Source organism: Idiotropiscis lumnitzeri, chromosome 11 (assembly GCF_059441095.1).
Source record: "Idiotropiscis lumnitzeri isolate Australia: NSW breed Sydney's pygmy pipehorse chromosome 11, RoL_Ilum_1.0, whole genome shotgun sequence".
Taxonomy (NCBI): Eukaryota; Metazoa; Chordata; class Actinopteri; order Syngnathiformes; family Syngnathidae; genus Idiotropiscis; species Idiotropiscis lumnitzeri.
Genome location: NC_142401.1, coordinates 1,032,773 through 1,054,121, shown reverse-complemented (window position 1 = coordinate 1,054,121; position 21,349 = coordinate 1,032,773). Strand labels below are relative to the sequence as shown.

Genomic DNA, 21,349 nt, shown 5'->3' with positions numbered 1-21,349 from the left:
CTGCTGTCATTTTTTTCACGAGCAGGACAAAATTGTGATTTTGTAACAAGAGCACAAACAAAACAAGTTGTGTCCAGAGGACGTCGGACGAGCATCCACGTTCGGTAGCCTTCATCACGTGACCACCTTGTCTGCTGCTGGCTGAGTGAAGCGTGTTAGCAGGTAATAACATGATATTTTTTTCATCATGTTTTCGCTTATTCACCGACCACTTCTCAAGGCGTTCTATTATTTTTCTCTCGAGTTTAACCGCCGTTCGCACTCGGTCGCCTGTGTTGGCGATTTTCCTTCCTTCCTCAGGGCTACGAGCGGTGTCTTTCGCAATTTTTCTGTTGTCTTGGTTTCCCAGCGAGCAATGTCGTGATGGGATTGTGTTCCACTCAAAGGCCTTCTTCTTTTCGGTCGATGCACTTTTGCCTTTTTTTGCGAATGGTCTTAATTGAGATGCTTGTGTGACTGGTGTTTGTAAAAATGGCATTTTGTGAAGATATGGCCTACACTTAAATGAGCTGATTAGACGGTCGATCGTGAGCAACACGGACCAGATTTAGGTAGCATCATTTGCTAACGTTAGCTTCACCCCCGCTGCCTCCGAGACTCCCTTGCTCGGTGTTAGCATGTTAGCATGTTTGCCTCAGTCCACGCTAGCGAGGACAAAGAGGCCCCGAGTATCATAAACATCAAGTTTGTTTGTTTTTTATTTAACCGTGACACTACGACGACACGAGTTGCCGCTGCAAAATGTAATGTAAATTATTTAACACACACGGGGAATGTAAATACATCATCCGTTTCGGCTAATGTTAGCATTACTCTAAATATTTGCTGTCTTGGCTTTCTCAAATAAATGATCTGTTCTGAGAAATTGTTGTCGATGTATGTGGATGTACGCTCTTAAATGTAACTCTTTCTGTTGTACGTGTTTCATTTACGTGTGTTTAAGTCAGTAAAAGCGAAATCTTTTTCTTGAATTCTATTCTATAAATGAATGGACTTTATTGTAAGGATCTAGACAATAATAAAATCCCTGATATTGGTTGGTTTCGCAAATGAAAGTGGTTGCTGCATAAATCTCTTCGATTTGTCTCACTTAAATCGAGGTAGCTCCTTGGCATTAGCTTTGTTCAGTTCAGCAGCCAATTGTGTCAGGCAGCTTGGATGACGTCACTCGGCTGATGTATACTGCACTGCTATTGTTCTCAACAAGCTCCTGTCAGCGGGCAGGGGGACATTTTTAATGTTTACGTCGTCTTTTCGGCCATACATATTTGCACAGTTTGATATTCCGTTAGTATTGTGCACGAAGTTTCTTGCACATTATCTGGCATGGACCAACTGTTCATGAAGACACTCATTTGTCGTTTGCATCGAAAATAACTTTGACGGTATTGTTTGCATGTCCCTACACTATTTCCTGCTGTAGAGACACATGCACTCTTTGTTTTTTTTGTAAGTGGGGCTCCCTTCTTGACCTAGATTGTCAGCAATGCTGTTACATCACCAGCCCAACTGTGTACTCCACCAATGATTTTGTTAAATAATGCACACACTTACCAATAATTTGTGGTCATGAATATATCCCCCTCATGCACAAACACATCGTTCTGTTATGCTGGAGCAGTGTTTGTGAACATATTTGTGAGTTTTCTTTTTTGTCTTGTTTCCTTGGCAGGTTTTTCTATTTTGTACATACAGAGTTTTGTATATACTGTATATGATGAGCTCGCTGGGCAGCGAAAAGGCCCGGGGCCCTCGTGAAAAAGTGCCGCCTGCTGCCTCCCACACATCTCAGCCACAGAAACAGAAACAGGTGAGAGTCTGTAACCACGCTTAAGTCGGTGGACCACACACTCAACTCACCTCGCAAACATTATTAAACAAAACATCCGTGACCCAAATAGTGTTGGCAACAAATCCACGTTGCATACTTCATATTAAGAGAAGACCAGTTTAGAAACTCTTAAAAATCTGTCAAAATAAGTGACATCAGGATTTCCTCTCACTGGTACTTGATTGCTTCCCCTTGGTATAAATTATGAATGCAGTACGATTGTTGGCCTATATACATACATATAACGCTGCATGATATTGGAAAACCATGCAATATGGATGTCGATGTTATTTATTTATTTTGATTCTGTAGAAACACTGTTACGTGACAAACTCATCAATGTTTTTGTGTTGCAGGCTACTGCTGAGCAAATTCGGCTTGCCCAGATGATCTATGACAAGAATGATGCTGACTTTGAAGACAAAGTGAATCAGGTGCAGAAATTGGGTCATGTGGGTCCGGGTTTGCACGACAATCTCTTTTCAAACTCATTTCCACTTGCCACTCTGATCCAGGATTTTTCTGCATTATTTAGCAAATTTGAAAACGGCAATTCAACGTTTTAGATGACTGGCTCAATTTTAATTCTTTGCACCCTCGATGGCATATTGGCAAGAGGTGATCAATACGGACACCCGATGACTTTGCCCACTGCACGACGAGCGCAATCACAACACAACATGTGTTGTGTACATAGACTATTAATTTGATAATTGGCTGATCCACAATTTGTGTCAATGCGGAAGAAACCCCTGACCTTTCTTCAACAGATTTGTACCACTTTTTTTTTAATTTTTTTTTATTTAATCTACTTTGCATTTCCCACAGCTGATGGAGGTTACTGGCAAGAACCAGGATGAATGTATGGTCGCTCTTCATGACTGCAACGAGGATGTGAGCAGAGCCATCAACTTCCTCCTGGAAAGCACCTCGGACATGGTAGGCTTGTGCGATGCAAATTTTCCAGTCATTAGCTTGAATGAATCATGAAAACTCATTTGTTATTCTCCTGCACTGAACTGCTCCGTGTCAGCGTTCGACTTTGCTTCCGCTTTGTGTTTAGACCTCATGGGAGACCGTTGGGAAAAAGAAACCGCTGGTGAAGGAGGGTGCTTCAGAAAGCAAGGAGAACAAGGAGAACCGGGAGAAGAAAGGCGAGCGGGAGGCTAGCAAGGGTCGCGTGTCATCCAACCGCAAGGGCAAAGGGTCCAATCGAAGCCGACAGGGTATCCTGTTTTGATCCGTTTTCATTGACTGTCACCGTTGTAGCCTGAAAGGTAACGTGCGTCTTTGCACTAGGCGCAGTTCGTCCAGCGGAAAATGGCGTGGAGGTGACACCGGTGGACAAAGGCTCTGATCGGGGAAGGAGGGCAAAAGGTGGCCGAGGTGAGACGGGGATTTAAAAAAAAAAAGACATTCAACTCATGCGTTTAGTGGCGGATGCTGATGCGTGACGGATGTTTACGCAGGCTCTGGCGGTCGAGGCAGAGGCAGAGGACCAGCGGCAAGCAGATTCTCAGCCCAAGGCATGGGGTATGTGGGCACTCATGCCGCATTGCAAATGTTCACTTCAAATCCTTTTGCATTGAGTGTAGGCAAAAATGTTTTGGCTTATATTTGACTCCGTGTACATTTTGTAGCTACAACTCGCTCACAAAATTCATTTAATATTTCTTATTCAAGATTACCATAAAATGTGATAGAACTGATTTTTTTTTTTGGGCAATTTATTAAGAAAAACGGAAATCTCATGAACATAAGTATTCACAGCCTTAGCCATGAACCTCCAAATTGAATTTTCACTGATTCCTGGAGAGACGTGGAAGTGAGAATTGTGTGTAATTTCTTGGCAGAAAAAAAAATTGAAAACACATTTAGAAACAAATTCACACAACATTTTTCATCTTGTCATTATGGGTTGTTGTGTGTTTATTTTTTGAGGGGGGGGACTATTCCATTTTAAAAGAGGGCTGTAACATAACATTTGAAATTTGTTGTCAGTACTTTTGGATGCACTGTAATCTATTAAATCGGATTGAATTGCCGCTTAATCAAAAGAACTAAGTACAAATCCGTCCCATCATTCATTCTTATTATTTGCCAGAACCTTCAATCCTGCAGACTATACCTCAGAGGCGGCGACAGGGACCACGCCGAGCGAGGCTTGGGACACCGCGGCTAACAACAATACAGATGAGATGGGTTAGTGACTCGTCGTGGACTGTGTTTGATGTTCGAAACTTTCTTTCACTTCATTGACATCTTGTTTACGATTCTTCAGCGAACTGGCGGAACCCGGTCGAAGACTACGGACCCGAGGACTGGAGTGAGGATGTTAGTGTGAGTCATCTCATGAAAAGTCTACAAGTAAAACGACTGGAGTTTCCTTCATATTCGTTCCCCTTTTTTTCTTTTCTTTTTTTTGTGCATTTTTGTTTTACTCCAGCTCTCGGAGACCAAAGTCTTCACCTCCTCATGCGCACCTCCTGCTGAGAATCATATCACTTCTGGCCAAAGGTGAAAACCTGACTTGTGAGAATTTTGAAATCATTTCATTTGAATGATGGCGCAGCCACCCGCGCATTCTAAAAATAGGCATGGAAGGCTATCTGTAAAAGTTTTTCTTTTTATCTTGGCTGGCGACCAATCCAAGGTGTAGCCTCCTCTGGGTCTAAAGTCAGCTGCGTTTGTCTGTCGTTCTCCTGCTGTTCATAAAATGGCTAAATGAATGAAGCGTTTTGAACTGGTGTGATTGTCGTTTTGTAGCCTGGACCTCGCCTCTCTGCTGCAGAAGCCTGCGGTCGGTGGAAGAGAAGCGCCTTCCTCCTCGTCCTCCTCGCAGAGTTTGGTCTTCACCAACTCTCACCACCACCAGCCAGCTCAGCAGCAACATCAGCCTCCCTCCAGCCGCGGCACCACTGGCGGCACCAGCTATGCTCATGCTGCACTGGTATGAAGAAGAAAAAAAAAACATCAACTCTTCTTCTCGTTGATTAAACCATCAACGTTCAACACACACCACAAAAGACAAACTTCCTACTTTTACCTGTGCCAGTCGTCCGTTCTCGGAGCTGGTTTTGGAGACCTGGGCCAAGCCAAGAGGCCTCCACCCAGCGCGGGAGCTCAGATACTGGAACAGCTTAAAGGTCCTGGCTTGGGTCCTCTGCCGTCGTCTCAGGTGGCACATCCTGCCAGCACCCAAGGCAACCCTTCAATTGGCCGCCTGCCAAGCCTGGGGGCACCTGTACCTCCGCCGTCTTCCTCCAGTTGGGACATGAAAGCGCCAGAATCCAACACCACCGCACTGTCCTCGCAGTTCAGCCGTAAGTATTCGTGCCAAACGCCTTCGGTAGCGCATTTGTGTACCAGTTGGCCTCATTGTGTGTTTGGGTTTATCCGTAGGTGAGTTTGGCCTCCAGCCAGAACCTTCGCTTGTGCTGAGTCAGCTCATTCAGAGGCACGCTGGCCCCTCCTTGCCGCTGGCACGTCAGCCCAGTCCACCATCTCAGCCACAAGCCGCCACTGCGTCTGTCTCGTCTGCTCCCCAGCACGGCAGCGCGTCGGCGCAGGCGGGCCCGGCGATGGCGGCTGCTGGTCCCAAACATTCGGCCACCGGCGCTGGGCTGGAGGCTCAGGGCTGCGGGACGCCGCAGCAGCAGCGGGCGCAACTCAAAGCTCAAAAACGAAGGATACCTCCGACTTCTAAGGTAAAGTCGTTGGCGACCCTTCGTCACCCTGGGACAATGCAATTCACACAACGTTTGGACAACAAAGTTCAGTTTGACTTTGATGTACGAGAGTGTGTGTCAACTTCTTTCTTTGGACAGATCCCCTCCACGGCAGTCGAAATGCCCGGCTCCACAGACGTCCCGGGTCTAAACCTTCAGTTTGGAGCGCTGGACTTTGGCTCAGAGTCTGCTTTACCAGAGTTTGGAGTTGTGGACGGCGCTCTCAGTGCAGCGTCCAGGGACGCCACTCCGGCCCCTGGTCCCGTCACGCCTTTGTCAGGACCAGGGACTCAGTCTCAGAGTCAGACGAGCATGTACTCCAAACCTCTCGGGTAATGTTGCACGTCTTTGTTGTAGAAGCCCATTTTCTGAAAGTGCATCAAACGGATTCCTTTTGCTCGTCTTGCAGAGAGTCGCTGGGAAGTGCTCTCTCCGTCGACCTCCCTCTGCCCCTGTCGTCGTCTGCGCCGGTGTATCACTCGTCCTCGGCGGCGCTCCCCAGTCTCACGCCGGCGTCGCTGGGGCCCGCCAGCTCCAGCGCTCCCCCCTCGTCGTCGCTGACCACATCTACCATCTCGTCCTGTTCCGTACCCAACTTCTCCTCGGTGGGAGGAAGCTATGAGGGCTCCTTGCCTCCTCAAGCACGACTGGCCTTCTCTCAAAGCAAAGAAACTCCAGTTATGGTGAGGAGAAATCACAAAGACAAGTTTAGCATTGCTTCTACTTGCTTGAATTCGTACAATCATCCCCAGTTGTATTGCAGTCCAACTATTTTGCAATTTTATTTTGTCTGTTGGAATATGTTTACAATGTTTTAAATTTTTTTTGTTCCTATGCTAGAATGGACTTAATGGAGTACGGACCTCTGCAGCTTTAGACAGTACGTTTGTTACGTTGCACTAGTTACATGAGTAGACGCAATCAGTTTGTTTTATGTAAGCGCCGTCGTACTCTGCTCAGTTTCCTCAGCATCCTCCACACCAAAGCCTGACTCTCCGTCTCTTAACGCCAACACCAACTGCGCTCCCACACCCTCCTCCCACTTAGCCCCGCCCACGCTGCCTGCACAGAGCTCCGGCACGCTCTCCAGCTTGGCGCAGGAGCTTCCCTCAGCCGGCCAGCTCAGCGCTCTCAACAGGTGACACGCACACGCATGACAGGACCCGCTATGGCTCGGATGCAAACAGAACGTCAACAAACGATCTTACCGGTTGGCAAAAGTGGAATGAAATTTGTTGCGCTGACATTTTATTACCGGACAAATACAAAATGTGTGAACGACATATTTACTTTGTACAATTCTGCTCTTGCTTTGTGTCTGCAGCCATGTCAACAATCATTCCTCAGCTCTTGGCTCCAGTTCTCTCACTGTAAGTACATTTAGCACCATCTGTTTTCAGGAGGCTCTTTGGTTTCATCTTGATTATATTTGGGACATTGTCTTGAAATTGTTAGAATGTGAAAACACGGTCGGAATTTGTGGGAGCTCAGCTAAAGGCATGCAGCAACAAAAATGCTTTTGCTAAATTTGACTTTGTGTCGCTCCTCAGTACACAAGCGTCGACAGCAGCAGCGTGAGCTCGCTCGCTCCTTCCTCAGCGTCCTACTCGTTGTCACAAGCTCCTCCATCAGCGCTTCACTCAGCCCACAACAGCAGCAGCAGTAGCAGCGGCGGCGGCATCAGCCACCTGGCTAGCATGTCCAACATTGCCAACAACAATTTGAGCAGCAGCGTCGGCGGCCTCCACTCTGCTGCCACCAACTCGGCGCTAGGACTCGGCTCCAATGGAGCTACCGGCACATCCAACCTCTCGGGACCGAGGAACGCAGCCTTGCTCTCCTCCTCCACCGGTAAGCTAGGAACGGGAAAAAAAACGTGTTTGTGGTCGTCGTTTGCGTCATGTATGTTGTCATTGCGTGAACAGCGAAAGCCCCACCCAACCTGTCCCAAGGCGTTCCTCCTCTGCTGCCGAACCAGTATATCATGGGTCCGGGGGGACTGCTCCCAGCATACCCAGTAAGTGTCACTGTACACTTTTCAGATACAGCAAAAATAATACAATAACATAGCATCGTAAAATATCAATAAACAACATTTTGAAAAGGAACATAAAGGGGAAAAAGTTGGAATTCAAGTGAAAGTCTCACACACACACACTGTTGTTTTCATTTTGACTGTAAAAAACACTACAAGTCTACTTTAAAACCTGTACTAGAAACATGCATTTTTTGATTGCGTGTTTCCCGTGTACTTGCTGTAATGCCTCTGAATGTGGAAGAGGAGAGCCGCGGTTGCAGACGATGCAGAAGAGTAAAACACAAAACCCGCACAAGCGCTGCTGTAGGCCACATCTCGCTTGGTGCCACTCACGTGCGCACTCACTGATGTCACCTTAAAAGCACACATCTCACGTACGCCTGTTTTATGCTTGCGATGAAATGTTAACAATGTGTTTTTAAAAGGAGGTTTAAATAGAATCTCATGTGGGAGGGGTAAAAAAAAAATAAAAAATATTCCCCAAAAATATTTTTGACATGGCCCATCTGGATTGCAGATTTTCACTTAAAGTAGTTTTGAGTGGTATAATATATTCTGAGATGTCATTTTACCTCTCATGTACACTCCAAATACAAAATCAGTGGATGATTCTGCAAATGAAACAAGCGTTTGTTTGACTGCAGCAGATTTATGGCTATGAGGATCTCCATATGCTCCAGTCCCGACTACCAATGGTGAGCCTTAAATCGTCTTGACTTGAGTTGTTGACTTGGAGCAGGTGCCAATCTTGTTTTGTGCCCTCAGCCCTCCCTGCAGGATTACTATGGAATCACATTCCCCGGCCCCACTGCCACTCTGTCGAGCAGAGACGGGGGCCTCGCCAACAACCCTTACTCAGGTAGGAGGAGCTCCTTGGTGCTCCCGGGCCACTTTGAAGCTCGTCAAATACCGGATGACTCCCAAGTGCTTCAAGTGACACAATGGCTCCAAAGTGGCATCGTTGGGATATGGAGAAAAAAAAAAATTGCATGGAATCAGAAATGACCCCCGTTTAAATCAACAGGTTGACGAGTCAATCCAGTGCAACTAAACGATGTGTCATCGCATTTGTCATTCCATGTCGTCCGTGCTTCGTGTTGATCGACTTTTTGTTCCGTGAACGTCAACGGTGATATCGGTGCACTTGTGTCTGGTTGTGCAGGTGAAGTCACCAAGTTCGGAAGGAATGACTCCACCTCCCCAGCACCACCCACAAGCCTGGCAGCTCAGCAGCCGCCCCCGCAGGGCCAGAACCAAGGCCTGAGCCCGAGCCAGCCTCAGCCGCCTCAGGCCCAGCCTCAGCCGCAGGGCCAGCCGCAGCACCACAGCAGTCAGCAGGCCTTCCTGCCTCCAGGCTACAGCTACACAGGGCTGCCTTACTACGCCGGCGTGCCCGGCGCCGTACCGAGCGCCGCCGCCTTCCAGTACGGCCCCACCATGTTTGTTCCTCCGGGGGGTCCGGGACCAGCCTCGGCCAAGCAGCACAGCATCGGCCTCAGCCTGGGGAACCCGTCCGCCAGCCCGTTCCAGCAGCAGACGCAACAGCAGCCCAGTGGCTACGGCCAGCACACCTTCAGCTCAGGTCAGTGATTGTTCCCGTTTGTGGTCGGACACGCAAAATTTAAGGTACCGCTCGACACTGCGTGGCTTAGCTGAATATCAAATTCCAATCGCCATTGCGATAGAATTTTCAGAGTTCTTTTTTCATTTAGTTTTCATATGTCTATTCCATATAGTGAATGTTTACATCTCATTGTTTCATGAAAAGTTGAAGCGGTGTAGCCACAGATGGCGATTGATCACAATTTGATTATTTTTCAAAATCCTTCAGCCTTCATACATACGGTTGGTGCTTTCCTTTGCAGGGTACGAGGAGCTGACCGCCGGACCGGCTGGAGTGGACTACAGTAAAGGCTACAATTCCTCGTCTCAGGCACAAGCCAAATCTGCTGCTAGCGGGCCTGGGAAAGGTAGGACACATTCCCGGGTTTAGAAACACATCAACATATTTTGGCATATTGTCTTTATCACGTTTGTGGCTGCATTTGCAGGCGTTTCAGTGACATCCAGTAACTCCGGCGTGCCAGACATCAGCGGAAGTGTTTACAATAAGACCCAGGTGAGCCACAAACTAAGCATCTAATTCAAACTAAATTAAAAAAAATAAAATAACAAAATAAAAAAAAAACAGAATGAGACTTCACAACTATTTTAAGCCTGCTAACGAGGTGAATTTGTTTTGTTTCCTTCACCCTGTAGTCTTTTGATAAGCAGGGTTTCCATGCAGGGACCCCCCCTCCCTTCAGCCTGCCATCTGCACTGGGGGGTCCAGGACCCTTGAATCCTGGGGCAGCCCCTGGAGGTTATGCACCGGCGCCCTTCCTTCACATCCTGCCTCACCAGCAACCACACTCACAGCTGCTGCACCACCATCTCGCCCAGGATGGACAGGTAACACTTGCACTGAGGTCAACCCCTGGGATCCGTCCGTCCCTGACCCCCTCGCGATAGGTGAAAAGAGCACATTAAATCACTGATAGGACCATCTGTCGTGGGAGTCATCTTAACCGCAACACACACACACACAATGTGCTAATGTGTGTGTTGTCCCTTTTTTCTGTGTTTAGGGCGGCCCAGGTCAGCGTGGACAGTCCAGCAGCCTGCAGCAGAAGAGCCAAGTCAATAAGTCCAGCTATGGCAGCTCCCCCTACTGGGCGAACTGAAGTTGCTAAGCTTTCTTTGTGTGTATGCGTGTGTGCGTGCGTGCACGTGCCTGCGTGTGCGTGTGGTGTGTGCGTGAGCGTGCATGCACCACACTCATGCATCTGACTGATAAAATAACGGGGACAAACCATTTTTCAACACAAGCTAAAACACACTACCGCCGCCTCTCCTTTGCTCTGTATATCCCCTTTTCAAATTTATGTCTGTTGTATGTAAAATATATTTATGTATGTATTTATACAGTATATATGTATTAGTAGAACATAAAATGTGGTTTTCTGCATTTTGTTTTTTATTTTGAAGGGCATTTTATTTAAAAGAAAAAAGTGGAATGAGAATGCTAAATCATGAAGTTGGTGAAAATACTTGAACACAAGCATCATGTGATGTAGATTCCTTTTTGTATGCATACATGAACTGAGAACGATGTACATAGATTCTAAGCATCATTTTCATTTTTAAAAAAAAAAATTTTAGAATTTTTTTTTTTTTTTTTTTTTTTAGAAGTAATTTTGGTCTCCTGCATCTGTGAATCCTTATTTGAAGTGTGACTTGAGTTGAAAGCTTGAGTTTTCTTTTTCTTTTTCCCCCCTGCAGTTTTCCCTCATCTGTCTGTCATTCCTCAACTTCTACTAGTTGGCTGCTCATCAGCCAGGCCTTGATGTCATTTTAACATTGGTTTAATCCTTGTCCAGATTAAAATGTATACTGTTTGAGTGACTGTGGTCTTCGTGGGTTGTCCCGTACCATTAGACTGAAAAATCACTCTAGCTCGCATTGATGTTTTACGTGAGGTGGTTCAGTCACAGACTTTTTAAGTGTGATTTGAAAACAAATAAATAATCACACTCCCAGAACTCCAACTCTAAAAACACATTTTCTGTTGTACTGTGCTACTAAGACTTGTCCCAATTCCCCACAGACTCAAAGCTGTGCCCTAAAATCCTAAACAATGCAATCCTGCAAAGTCATCAGCCGTTTCCAAACCTCGATTCCAAACAAGCCTGGCAAGACTTTCTAAAATGACCCATTCAAAACGAACGTTTTTGGCATAGATGGGCACTCTTTTGACGGTCAGTATTCCGTCCTCCGTAGATTTGTATAACAGAGAAGCCGGTCATTTTTCAAAATAAACGGACCTCCTTCGTCCCGGACTGATGCCCTCTTTATGAATTGAGGACGAAACTTTTTGGGAAAAAAAACACAGACGCCGTTGGCTACCTTCAAAATAAAAACTAACTCAAGCATGGACATCAGTGGTTTGGATTTAAAATAATGTTATTAAACTTCTCTGCGGACATGCAATCACGAGTTCACCCAGAGGAAACTCAAACTAAGAATTCGAATAAGAAACGTTCTGAATTGAAATTAATGTTAACTTTGCATTAATGACTGACATTACAAATGCTTGAAAAAATCATTACAAAATCAGTTTTCATTATCCCGAAACCAGACCAGTGCTGGAGATTAAGGTGCTTCTTTTTTTCCCAAGAAATAACCGTTTAAGGTCAGGGGCTTATTTTAGTTTATTTTTTTTAAGAAATTACCATATAGAAATTTTCAATTTATTTTATTTTTTAATGGCCATGTATAGTGGCGGCACTTTAGGGGAGAGGGTGGAAAATTTAGATTTCTTGGTCTTTTATTTTGAAATGCCACATCAGATTTTAATGAAAGTACTTTTTGGGATACTTGGGTTGGCCTGGAATTCCTCAGCACAGGTTTGGTTTTGGGATAATGAAAACTGAATTTTTAACGAGTAAGTCATTGATTCACAGTTAACATGAGTATCTCTTTCTATCTGAATTCAGAATGTTTCTGTTGTGTAATGTTTTGCTGTGTTGCTTTTATTTTAAAGGCCGGAAATAGGAGTCGGGAAATAGGGTTGAGAAAAACAAATAAAGTAGTAACTTGCTGGAATGCGTATGACTTCGTGTCGTCTGTTGGATTCACATTATAATGTATAATGCGACAGTTTCTTACTTTAAATCTGAGAGAGTTTGCATTTCCCTTGGGTGAACTCCTGGTTGCTTGTCCGCAGACAAGTCATTTGGTAACATTTGAAATCCAAACTACTGACGTGCGTGCAATAGTTTGTTTCGCTTTTATTTTGAAGGTGGCGAACGCCGCTCGCGTTCGGCCGTTACCGCAATGCACCGTGATGCACATTAAAAATTAAAGTGGCAGCTGGCTTGACTTCGTCTTTTCGTGTGGAGGCAAGTAGAGGAAAAACGCTGTAAATCCGTCAAACTAGAGCGACCATTCTAATATTTTCAGAAATTGGTGTGAGCACAACGCAAGATGTCAACATCAATTTTGGAGACTATTGATGTCAGTTTTTACATATAAGGCGACATTTTGTGTCCTCGCTTACTTTTTGGCTTTTGCGCAACGTACAGTATACGACTGCAGTCAGGCCAGCCTCCACTCGCAAAAACGAAGTCAAGCCAACCGCCACTCCTATTTTCAATACTGTTCAACACGGTGCATTACGGTAATGCGCCGAAAGGGCTTGTTGATGGCCACCTTCCAAATAAAAGTTGTGAAACTCAAGTATGCACGTCAGTGGTTTGGATTTAAAATAATGTTATTAAACTTCTATATTCAACCAGGGGGGACGCAAACTGACTTAGAATTGCACCAAGAAATGTTATGAATCGAGATAGAAAGAGAAATCAATGTTAACTATAGATCAATGGCTGACATTACAACTGATTTAATAAAAAATAATTAAAAATTAAGTTTTCGTTATCCCGCAACCAGACTACTGCTGAGGCACACTCGGCCACGCCTGCTATCCAACCAAGATACTTTCATCAAAATCTGATGTGGAATTTCAAAATAAAAGGCAGGAGAAATATCCAAATTTGACCAATGCAACCGATTTCGAAAATTCATTAAAAATTAAGTTTTTGTTATCCCGCAGCTAGACAAGCACTGGGGCACACTAGGCCACCCCGGGTATTATTATTGAAAATAAGATTGGCTGCTGGCTTCACTTCGTTTTTGCCAGTGGAGGGTGGCCTGACTGCAGTAATATCGGGCAAGTGAGGAGAGACAAATCACATTGTCGGCAAAGAGAGACATACGACGCGTTAGTAAGGGAGCCACACGAACTGGGCACATCTACAAAGAAGAACATTTTTCTTTTCATTGATATTTTGCAGCAAACACCGGAGGTAAACCTCCCCTGCGGAAGGGAGTAACTTAGTCGAAAAAAAGAACTAGCACTCGTCTCTCATGTTGTATACGTGCTTGTGACCTCATTCGCTAGGGGTGCTAGAGTGTAAAAAGAAAATCAGAAAGATTAAGAAGTGTGTTCTGTTGTAGGAGAGGAGAAACACCGCATGCTCATTGTCCTCCTCTTAGTTTTATGTATTAATGGAATCACCCTGACCATGCACACAAAGCAGCAAAGAGGACAACTTTTTTCTTAACTGAGAATTTATTTACATAAGTACAAGTACATTTGAGATAACTCAAGGCACAAGTAAAGCATCTCTGTATACTCCCAAAAAAAACTGCTTGAATAAAATGGGAAAAAACTGTACACAAAAAAAAAAGAAAATAATCAGTCTTGAGTCAGGGCACTTTTTACTCCTTTTTTTTCTTTTTCTTCTCGGGGGTTGTCGTTTCTGGGATGTCTTCCGCTGGCTCATCTTCAACGGCCTGCGTCTTTCGTTTCTTCTTCTTGGCTGACTTTTCAGTCTCCTCAACCACGGCAGTTTCCTCCTCAGCCTCAGACTTGCGCTTCTTCTTCTTCTTGATGGAAGTGTCACCTGCCCCGTGCTCCGCAGCACAGACCTCCTCTTCCTCGGCTGCACGTTTCTTTTTCTTTTTCCCACCAGGCGTTTCTGAGTCTCCATTGACCTACAACGAGGATGCAATCAATTCACCATTTCTAATTGGAGGAAGCTATCCAGATAGCGACCCATTTGTCCTGACAACACGTTTGAAATTGTACGACTCGCTTCAGTGATCAAGCCCAATGTTCGGGGCCCGCCAATGGTTCGGAGTCTGATTAATCTGGCATGTCGCACGTTGAGAAAGAACCACGGGTCGGAGATCAGATCTCAAATCTCAAAGCTAAACATGCGGAGCCGCTGTCGGAGAAGTCCTCAATTACCTCAGCGTCACCGTCAGCATTTCCGTTTGCAAGAAGCGCTTGCTTCTTTTCTCGCTTCAAACGTTTCTTTTCCTGTTTACGCTTCATCTCAGCAGCAACATCGGATGCCTGCAAGAGAACACCGATCGATCAACGTCACGTGGGTCAAACTTGTGGAAAGCTTCACAATTAATGCTGCATCAGGCTCATTAAATCAGTTTTGACCCTCAGCAATTGTCAGGGACAACCTAGTCATCATACGCAACATTAACTGCAACAGAGTGAGCAAACGAAGACCAGCTCACCTCCTTCACGGCCTCTTTCATGACATCAAGATTCTTGCGCGGTAGGTCGCCCGTCTCGTAAAAAGACAATCGCTCCTCCACCTGTTCGCGCAGTTTGTCTCCAAACACGCTGGAGGGCAATTCTGAAAAGAGTCAAAAGCCAGAAATTAAACCGAGTCGGACGCAGCAGAGGTCCAGAAACACAAGCGACAGTCATGTCAGAGCTCAGGAAATCATTTCTCAACATCAACCCGAAGGATGAATGCTGTTGACGAAAAATTGGAGCATCACAGCTAAACCCGAAGGAGACGCGTCAACGGGCATTATGACGTCTCACCGGAGAAGCAGTCGATGCGCGACGCAATGGTGCACTTGTTGGCCAGATATCTGGAGATGCGGCCCTTGTTCTTGGCGGCAGCGCGGCCGATGAAGGTCGAGTGGAAGATGAGGCCGTACTTGGGCGTGTTGCCGCGAGTCTTGAGGGCTCTGTGCGAGATGAAAGCTGCATTCACACTCGGGAGGGGTTAACATGAAAACAAGACTGCAAGGCACACGTTCGTTTTGACAAGTACTGCGCTACTATGACTAGTTTAAGAAAAAAAAAAATGTGCAGCAAGTCGTATGACCGAAGTATCAATTTGCTCCTCTAACCATTTTCCTGTCATCTATCTCAGCGCTGCGCGTGGTTGCTCAGACTTTGGGATGCAATGGGGGAGCGGGGATCACCCCAGGACAAGACCGACGGTCTTCTCAGGTCACCCCGCTCTGCTCCGGCCCAGCCCTGCCATCACGGCAACCACAGCTCTCCCCGGCAGGGATGGGGCGCCCCAGTACCTGAACAGGGCCTTCTCCGCTCCCAGGATCTGGACGGTGGAGGCGGGGTACTTCGCCAGGTTGGTTAGACTGCCGGCGTGGGAGATCAGACGAGCGCCCACCTGGAGGGGGAAAAACAAAACTGCATATTTGGAAGCAGCCGTCTTCAGAAATAGAATCCCCAACAAGCCAAAAATCGGACCATCAGCACCAGAAGTTTCTCCTCACAGCGAGTCAGAGGATTGACAGATTATTGGTCAAACATCATCGGTCCCGTTCAAACGAGCAAAACAAAACGGCGCTCACCACTTCTCCGATCAACGCGGCCAGGTTGGGAGCTACTTGGCCCATCTTTGAGCGCAGATACTCTTGCATCTCCAGACGATACGCCGCCAGAGACACCACCCGACTGGAGAACCTCTCGATGTTGATCAGGTCGATGGGTGAGATGTCCATACCTGCGTGCACACGGAAAAAAAAAAAAGTCCTGTGATCGTTTTCTACAGCAGTCGTCAAGCAGAAAACGGCCATGACTCCGTGTTTCTCCCGACAGGATCCGCAGCGAGGATGACAGCCTCCACTACAGGTTTATGAGAGATTTTGTCTACCCCCCTGTGTTAACCACCAAAGACACTTGTTGGTCTGAGATGCGCAAAAAAGGGGCGTGGTTTGCAAACATCACATGACTTCAACGCGACACGACAAGACCAACCCATGGAGGAGCGGGACGCATCGAGGATGGCCTGCGCCTTGGCGTTGTCCATAACCACCTCCTCCAGGCTCTCCACACTCTCGTCCGTCAACTCCTTCCGATTGCCGATGAGTCGAGTCAGGCGGCAGTACATCGAGTTGTCCGGCACGATCCTCACCAGCTCGGGGAAGTGGTAACCGTACCATTCGCTGAACCGCACAGGAACGATCACCCACGACAAATTTTGTACAACCAAATTTAGACTAAAATCAAATTTCAACAAAAGACAAAATGTTTCGCTTACCGGACACGCATGGAGAAGGTGTTAATGTCCTTGTCGAGCTGATCTAACAGCGCAATCGACTGGATGATCATGTTGTCTGCCCGGTTGACGTTAAATTTGACTTTGGCTCGCGAGTAGCTGTGGCCCAAACCCAGCTGGGCTTTGGAGGCCGCCACCGCCGTCAGGCCCTTCACCAGCAAGTGGAAGTGAAGGCGAATACCTGGCAGGACAGGACAGGTCAGGTCAGATTGCGTCACTTTTCAGGAGCAGGTCACCCGTGCGAGCAGCCGGCCCTTCAGATTTTCAGTATGAACCTTCATGAGTGTCAGGATCATCAAGTCGCATCATAAAGAGACCCCGCGCAAGCGTGTCGCACAATGCGCAGCGAAAGGCGGAAACAAAACACAAACCTCTCATTAATTCTGCAACGGCGCCGCCTGTTTGGATGGAGAACCCAAATTCTTCTTGTAGGGCAGCACCGATTTTGGCATCGCCGACTCCCAATGTAGCTTTCTTCTTCCGAGATTGAGGAACGTTTGTCTCAAGGAACAACTTGAGGTCAGCATGAACCACACCTGAAAAAGGGAACGACCATTTTAAGGTTGTCGAAAGAAATGAAAGTCGAAGGCCCGGCACTCGAGACTATTGCGCAGACAAAATTCAAGTGACCACAAGTCGGAAGTCTAACACGGCTCAACAAAACACACAGAAAAGTCTACTGTCAGATGTTCAGGTTTAAAATAAGGCTGTCATCACAGTCATTCAGTGGATTGACAGATTTGAAAACATCACCACATCTGAGGGCAGTAAAAAAAATTCAATGAGTAAATAACAGATGGGAGAAATATGGCACAATCAATTAATTCATTTGAATAAACTCCAAGAAAAAAAAAAACTCACCTTCAGAAACGGCATTTATGTTCTCCAGGGCAGATTGTGCCGACTTGAAAGGGAAAAAGGCGGCCAGGCTCACCATATTGTTGAATTTTGCCAGACTCTGCACACTCTGCTCCACCTGAAACGTACACTCGGCCATTAGCCTTCCACAACAATGCCGAAGCAAGCAGCGCTGAGGTCCTCAAACTCACCTGAGGCAGCAGCGCGCCAATCTCCTCCACCTCTCTGACGGCAAACAACGCGTAGCCGGACGCATGCTCGAACAACACATGCAACAGCACCTAAACAGATTGAAATTATTTCATCACTGATAAATTTCAATAACTAAGGAAGCCACAATACAACTTTTTTCACTTCCGTTAGGAAGGCCAGGATTACTGTACGATACGATACTCGCGGGTGTGAAACACACTTGTATTCATTTTTTAGTATAAATTGTAAGATCAAGGTGTACTTTTAAAACAAATAGTCAGCACCGCTAGGTAGGAAGAAAATAGAGGACACCTGTATCCCAAACATTTGGGTCACATAAATTCAACATCAAACATGAGAATGTACTGCACTTAAAATAAATGCAAAATTAATTAAAATAACTCTGGAATGGACTGTGTGTCAGGAGTACTTGTATTGTACATTTTGGATTGCGCCGATTAAATCAGACACTTTTTTGGAGCAGATATCAAACAAATATTGCCTCTGGATACCTCGAACAATAACCCCGGGCGAGTGTTTTATGCAGCCAGCTCGGTTTTAGTAGGAAATGTGAATTTATTACTAAATGCACAGTGTGGGTTTCAAATTCAACAATTTTGACAAAATACCACACATGAATAAAACCGAGTGGCCTTGAATAGCTAACAAGCAAAACACGAATAGGTTTGGGCAACTTCTTAATAGCCACATGACTTTGCAAGCAACGGCAAAAATCAAACCGTATCTTTCTATTGGCTTTTCGCTGTTATTTGCAATTTTATTCTAAGCAGACTACGAAGGCTGAAAAACGAACCTGCTGCATTTCCACAAAAAGAATAAAAATAAAATAATTGTCCTTTAGTACCATTTATCTTCGAGCTTTTAACTTGAAATGTGTATTTACATATTTTAATCATCATTCTGCTTTAATGTCGGGATTTTGTCGTTTTTCATCGATTGATCAAATACATTTGAGGACTCTAAAGAACTGTGGATTTATCTTGTATTTCAAAGGTGCGCCACAAAGATTATGTTAAACGACAGCGAAAGCGTGCGCTACAGCTCAGACATGCTGCAAAAGGGAGCCTAATTTAAGAATATGGAAAGCAATAACTGTAAATATGCACGAGAGTCCAACATTTGCTCTTTGCTACCACATAAGTGTCTGTGCACGTGTTAGCCAGGTCACCACGTGTGCAAACGAGCTGCTACTAGCGAATGCATGCGAATCACAAAGTTTATACTCCTCATTTTCCGATGGCGGCGCGTCTTAAACGCTTTGTTGTGCATTACAACACGAACATGTGCTCATTTAACTTCGGCGGCAGTAAGATTTTGCGTGAAAGCGACGTGACTCACATTTACGCCGAACGATGTTAGCCGCATGGGTGGCTAACAACTTAGCTCAGAGAAAAGGCCTTGAACGGGCTTTCGGAAAAAAAACACATGGAAACGACGATTTGTGCGAAAACAACATGAAAAGCTGTAAGCGCACACCAGTAGTGAGCAATAAAACTACATTTGTAGCCAAGTCGTACGTAAGCCAAACTTGCTTTCCTACCATGATGACGAATCCGAGCAGCACACAGTTCGTGTGCAGTCTAGTGCGCGTCCTTCGGTAAAAAGACAGCACAGTCACCCTTCTACGTGACACCTAAGGGTGAGAATACCGCGAGATCACCAAATATCTCGAGACACAGCAAACAAGTGGCGATTTGCTTTTTGTGCCATCTAGTGGACATAAAAAACAACAACCAGGCGGTGCACTTTACTTTTTCGAAATATTTAATGTATTCACTTTCAGTCCCTAATTTAAAGAACAAATACTTGAAAAAAAAACATTTGGGGTGCAATCCTCGTATTGTACCCCCAAAACAATCACTGCGTGAGGAAACCTATAAAAATTGATTTTTTGTTTTTCATCCATTACGTCGTCAAAGACAGCAAGCCATTTCCGCCAAAGGGGTACACATATTACAAAGATATTACAAAGCAACACAACTTTATTTATACAGCGCATTTCACAACAGCTGGAGCTGTGACAAAGCACTTTCCATCGGGTATAATATAAATTTGCAGTAAATTAGAACACAAATTATAACACATGTACTTTGTGAAAAAACATGACATGGTGAGTTTCAGCTCTATACCCACTATATTTAAAAAAAAATGCAAAATACATATTTCACAAATAAATATTACATTTTTATTTGAATAGTAATTATAATTGAGTATTTCTGTAATTCGAGTAACAAGGTTGCAAATCAATGTCACTGTTATATTTTTCTTGCCCAAGAGTACATTCTAGCTTTGTTAGCTGCGCTGCTTGCTGGTCAAGAACAAGATTAGCCACATACTATAAAAAGAAAAACTCATCAGTGTCTTACAGATAGTTGGAGTTGTAAGGTTGACTGGCACACTCTATTATGATTAAAAACAAATGAAATGAGATGAAAAAAAACAACAAAAAATAGAAGAGAGGCGTGATCTTAGCCCTGGGCATGGTCAGGGCCATTTTTAGAAGCCTCGGCCTGCACGTCACAAGGATCTTTTATTGATACAGGCCAATGTCATGAATATTTACTTCCCAAAGCAATTTATGATTTATGTATGCCCATACATTTTCTATTTGCATCCCTCAAATTTCGTGCTACATGTAGAAAAGTAACTAATTAAATACATAAAAAAACATGATGTATTTTTAAAAGTGAATATGAAAGATGGTAAAACACAATTGCACTGCAGGTACCTAATAACGTTCAGGAAGGGAAAATCCAATAAGAGCTTGTACGTCATGCTGATGCTTCATTCATGTCTGCACACAACTTATGTTCTTGAATACAACCATGGAGATGATTTTTCATGGTCCATTTTTCCAGAGTGGTTCAACAATTCAAAGCCGTTCTGATAACATTTCACCACCATGCAAGAACATCGTCAAGTGGTGGATTGGAGGAGAAGCGTCATTAGCGTTGTGGAGCGTTGCAAGGTTTCTTAGGAGCATATGTATGTGAGCAATTTTATGTCACTGACAGGTCATAAATGTCACATTGTGTTGGCTTATTCTTAGAAGCAGAGAATTTATGGCTGGCTCACCTCCGAGGACACAAAACACATATTTCACATCGACGAGATATGGTATGTAAAATGATTTTTTTTCAGTACAGTATTGAGTTGATCAAAAAGCAAGTGTGCCTCTCCAAAGGTCAACATGCCTGTACACTGAGTGATAAAAATAAATAAATAAATCAATCAAGCAAAGCCTAATCCTTGTGTGATATCTGTGTTTCCAGGAGCCTGGATGAGAATGCTTGAGAAGGAGCTTGTTGAGGAGCGGATGTGAGGAAGGATTGTAAAAAAGCTGGGCCATCAAGAGCGCCTTGATATAAAAGGCTGACGGCAACAAGTGGTCATTCAGACAGAAGACGCTCTTATTGTCGTAGAACGAACTTCGGGGACCAACTGACCAAGAATCAAACACCGCGTGAGCATGTCACACTTTTGTCCTTTTCTTTTCTGTTTCAGTCAATTGACAAATCTGTCTGTGTGTCGAATGCGGTCTTGTCAAGATTGCCGTAAGAATTTAGCGCTGGTGTACAGTATTCTTCTTCCCTCCCACACGCGGATTTGTCAATCCGCACTAATGTCACTAGGACTAATTATAGACACACACAGGCAAATGTGAGAAATGAAATGTTTTATAATTTCTCTCCTATGAAATCATCTCATTATTACTGTCAGATTCAATTAACCTGCTCCAGAC

The 21,349-nt window shown here is 45.0% G+C and overlaps 2 protein-coding genes and 2 non-coding genes across 8 annotated transcripts; 1 reads left to right on the top strand and 3 right to left on the bottom strand.

Moving 5' to 3' along the window:
* The first annotated feature begins 12 nt into the window (after window positions 1-12).
* ubap2a (ubiquitin associated protein 2a) lies at window positions 13-11,037 on the top strand. 5 transcript variants are annotated; one of them, XM_088308790.1, is made up of 27 exons: window positions 13-162; window positions 1,673-1,810; window positions 2,188-2,265; window positions 2,660-2,770; window positions 2,895-3,057; window positions 3,137-3,217; window positions 3,301-3,364; window positions 3,936-4,033; window positions 4,113-4,165; window positions 4,278-4,348; window positions 4,598-4,781; window positions 4,887-5,154; window positions 5,234-5,538; window positions 5,659-5,891; window positions 5,969-6,242; window positions 6,400-6,439; window positions 6,520-6,697; window positions 6,884-6,929; window positions 7,110-7,410; window positions 7,485-7,576; window positions 8,242-8,292; window positions 8,363-8,456; window positions 8,760-9,179; window positions 9,463-9,567; window positions 9,649-9,716; window positions 9,857-10,048; window positions 10,225-11,037. In XM_088308790.1, the coding sequence occupies exons 2-27, from the start codon at window positions 1,715-1,717 to the stop codon at window positions 10,318-10,320; spliced, it is 3,762 nt and encodes a 1,253-aa protein (XP_088164916.1). In that variant the 5' UTR covers window positions 13-162; window positions 1,673-1,714; the 3' UTR covers window positions 10,321-11,037. The 5 variants fall into 5 exon arrangements, with proteins under 5 accessions (XP_088164916.1, XP_088164914.1, XP_088164915.1 ...); XM_088308788.1 differs by having other exon boundaries at window positions 4,113-4,171; XM_088308789.1 differs by having other exon boundaries at window positions 3,131-3,217.
* A 2,710-nt stretch (window positions 11,038-13,747) lies between these two features.
* nop56 (NOP56 ribonucleoprotein homolog) lies at window positions 13,748-19,271 on the bottom strand. Its single transcript, XM_088309945.1, has 12 exons — window positions 19,148-19,271; window positions 17,586-17,675; window positions 17,398-17,512; window positions 16,908-17,072; window positions 16,519-16,717; window positions 16,236-16,423; window positions 15,830-15,981; window positions 15,545-15,645; window positions 15,048-15,196; window positions 14,732-14,853; window positions 14,448-14,555; window positions 13,748-14,191 (listed from the first exon to the last, which is right to left on the bottom strand). Exons 1-12 carry the CDS (start codon window positions 19,148-19,150, stop codon window positions 13,916-13,918), a joined length of 1,668 nt encoding a protein of 555 aa, XP_088166071.1. The 5' UTR covers window positions 19,151-19,271; the 3' UTR covers window positions 13,748-13,915.
* On the bottom strand, window positions 14,624-14,690 carry LOC148326663 (small nucleolar RNA SNORD57). The gene has a single exon (XR_015846032.1). It is a non-coding gene; the product is annotated as a small nucleolar RNA SNORD57 (small nucleolar RNA).
* Window positions 16,059-16,178, bottom strand: LOC148326662 (small nucleolar RNA SNORA26). The gene has a single exon (XR_015846033.1). It is a non-coding gene; the product is annotated as a small nucleolar RNA SNORA26 (small nucleolar RNA).
* Window positions 19,272-21,349: the final 2,078 nt, after the last annotated feature.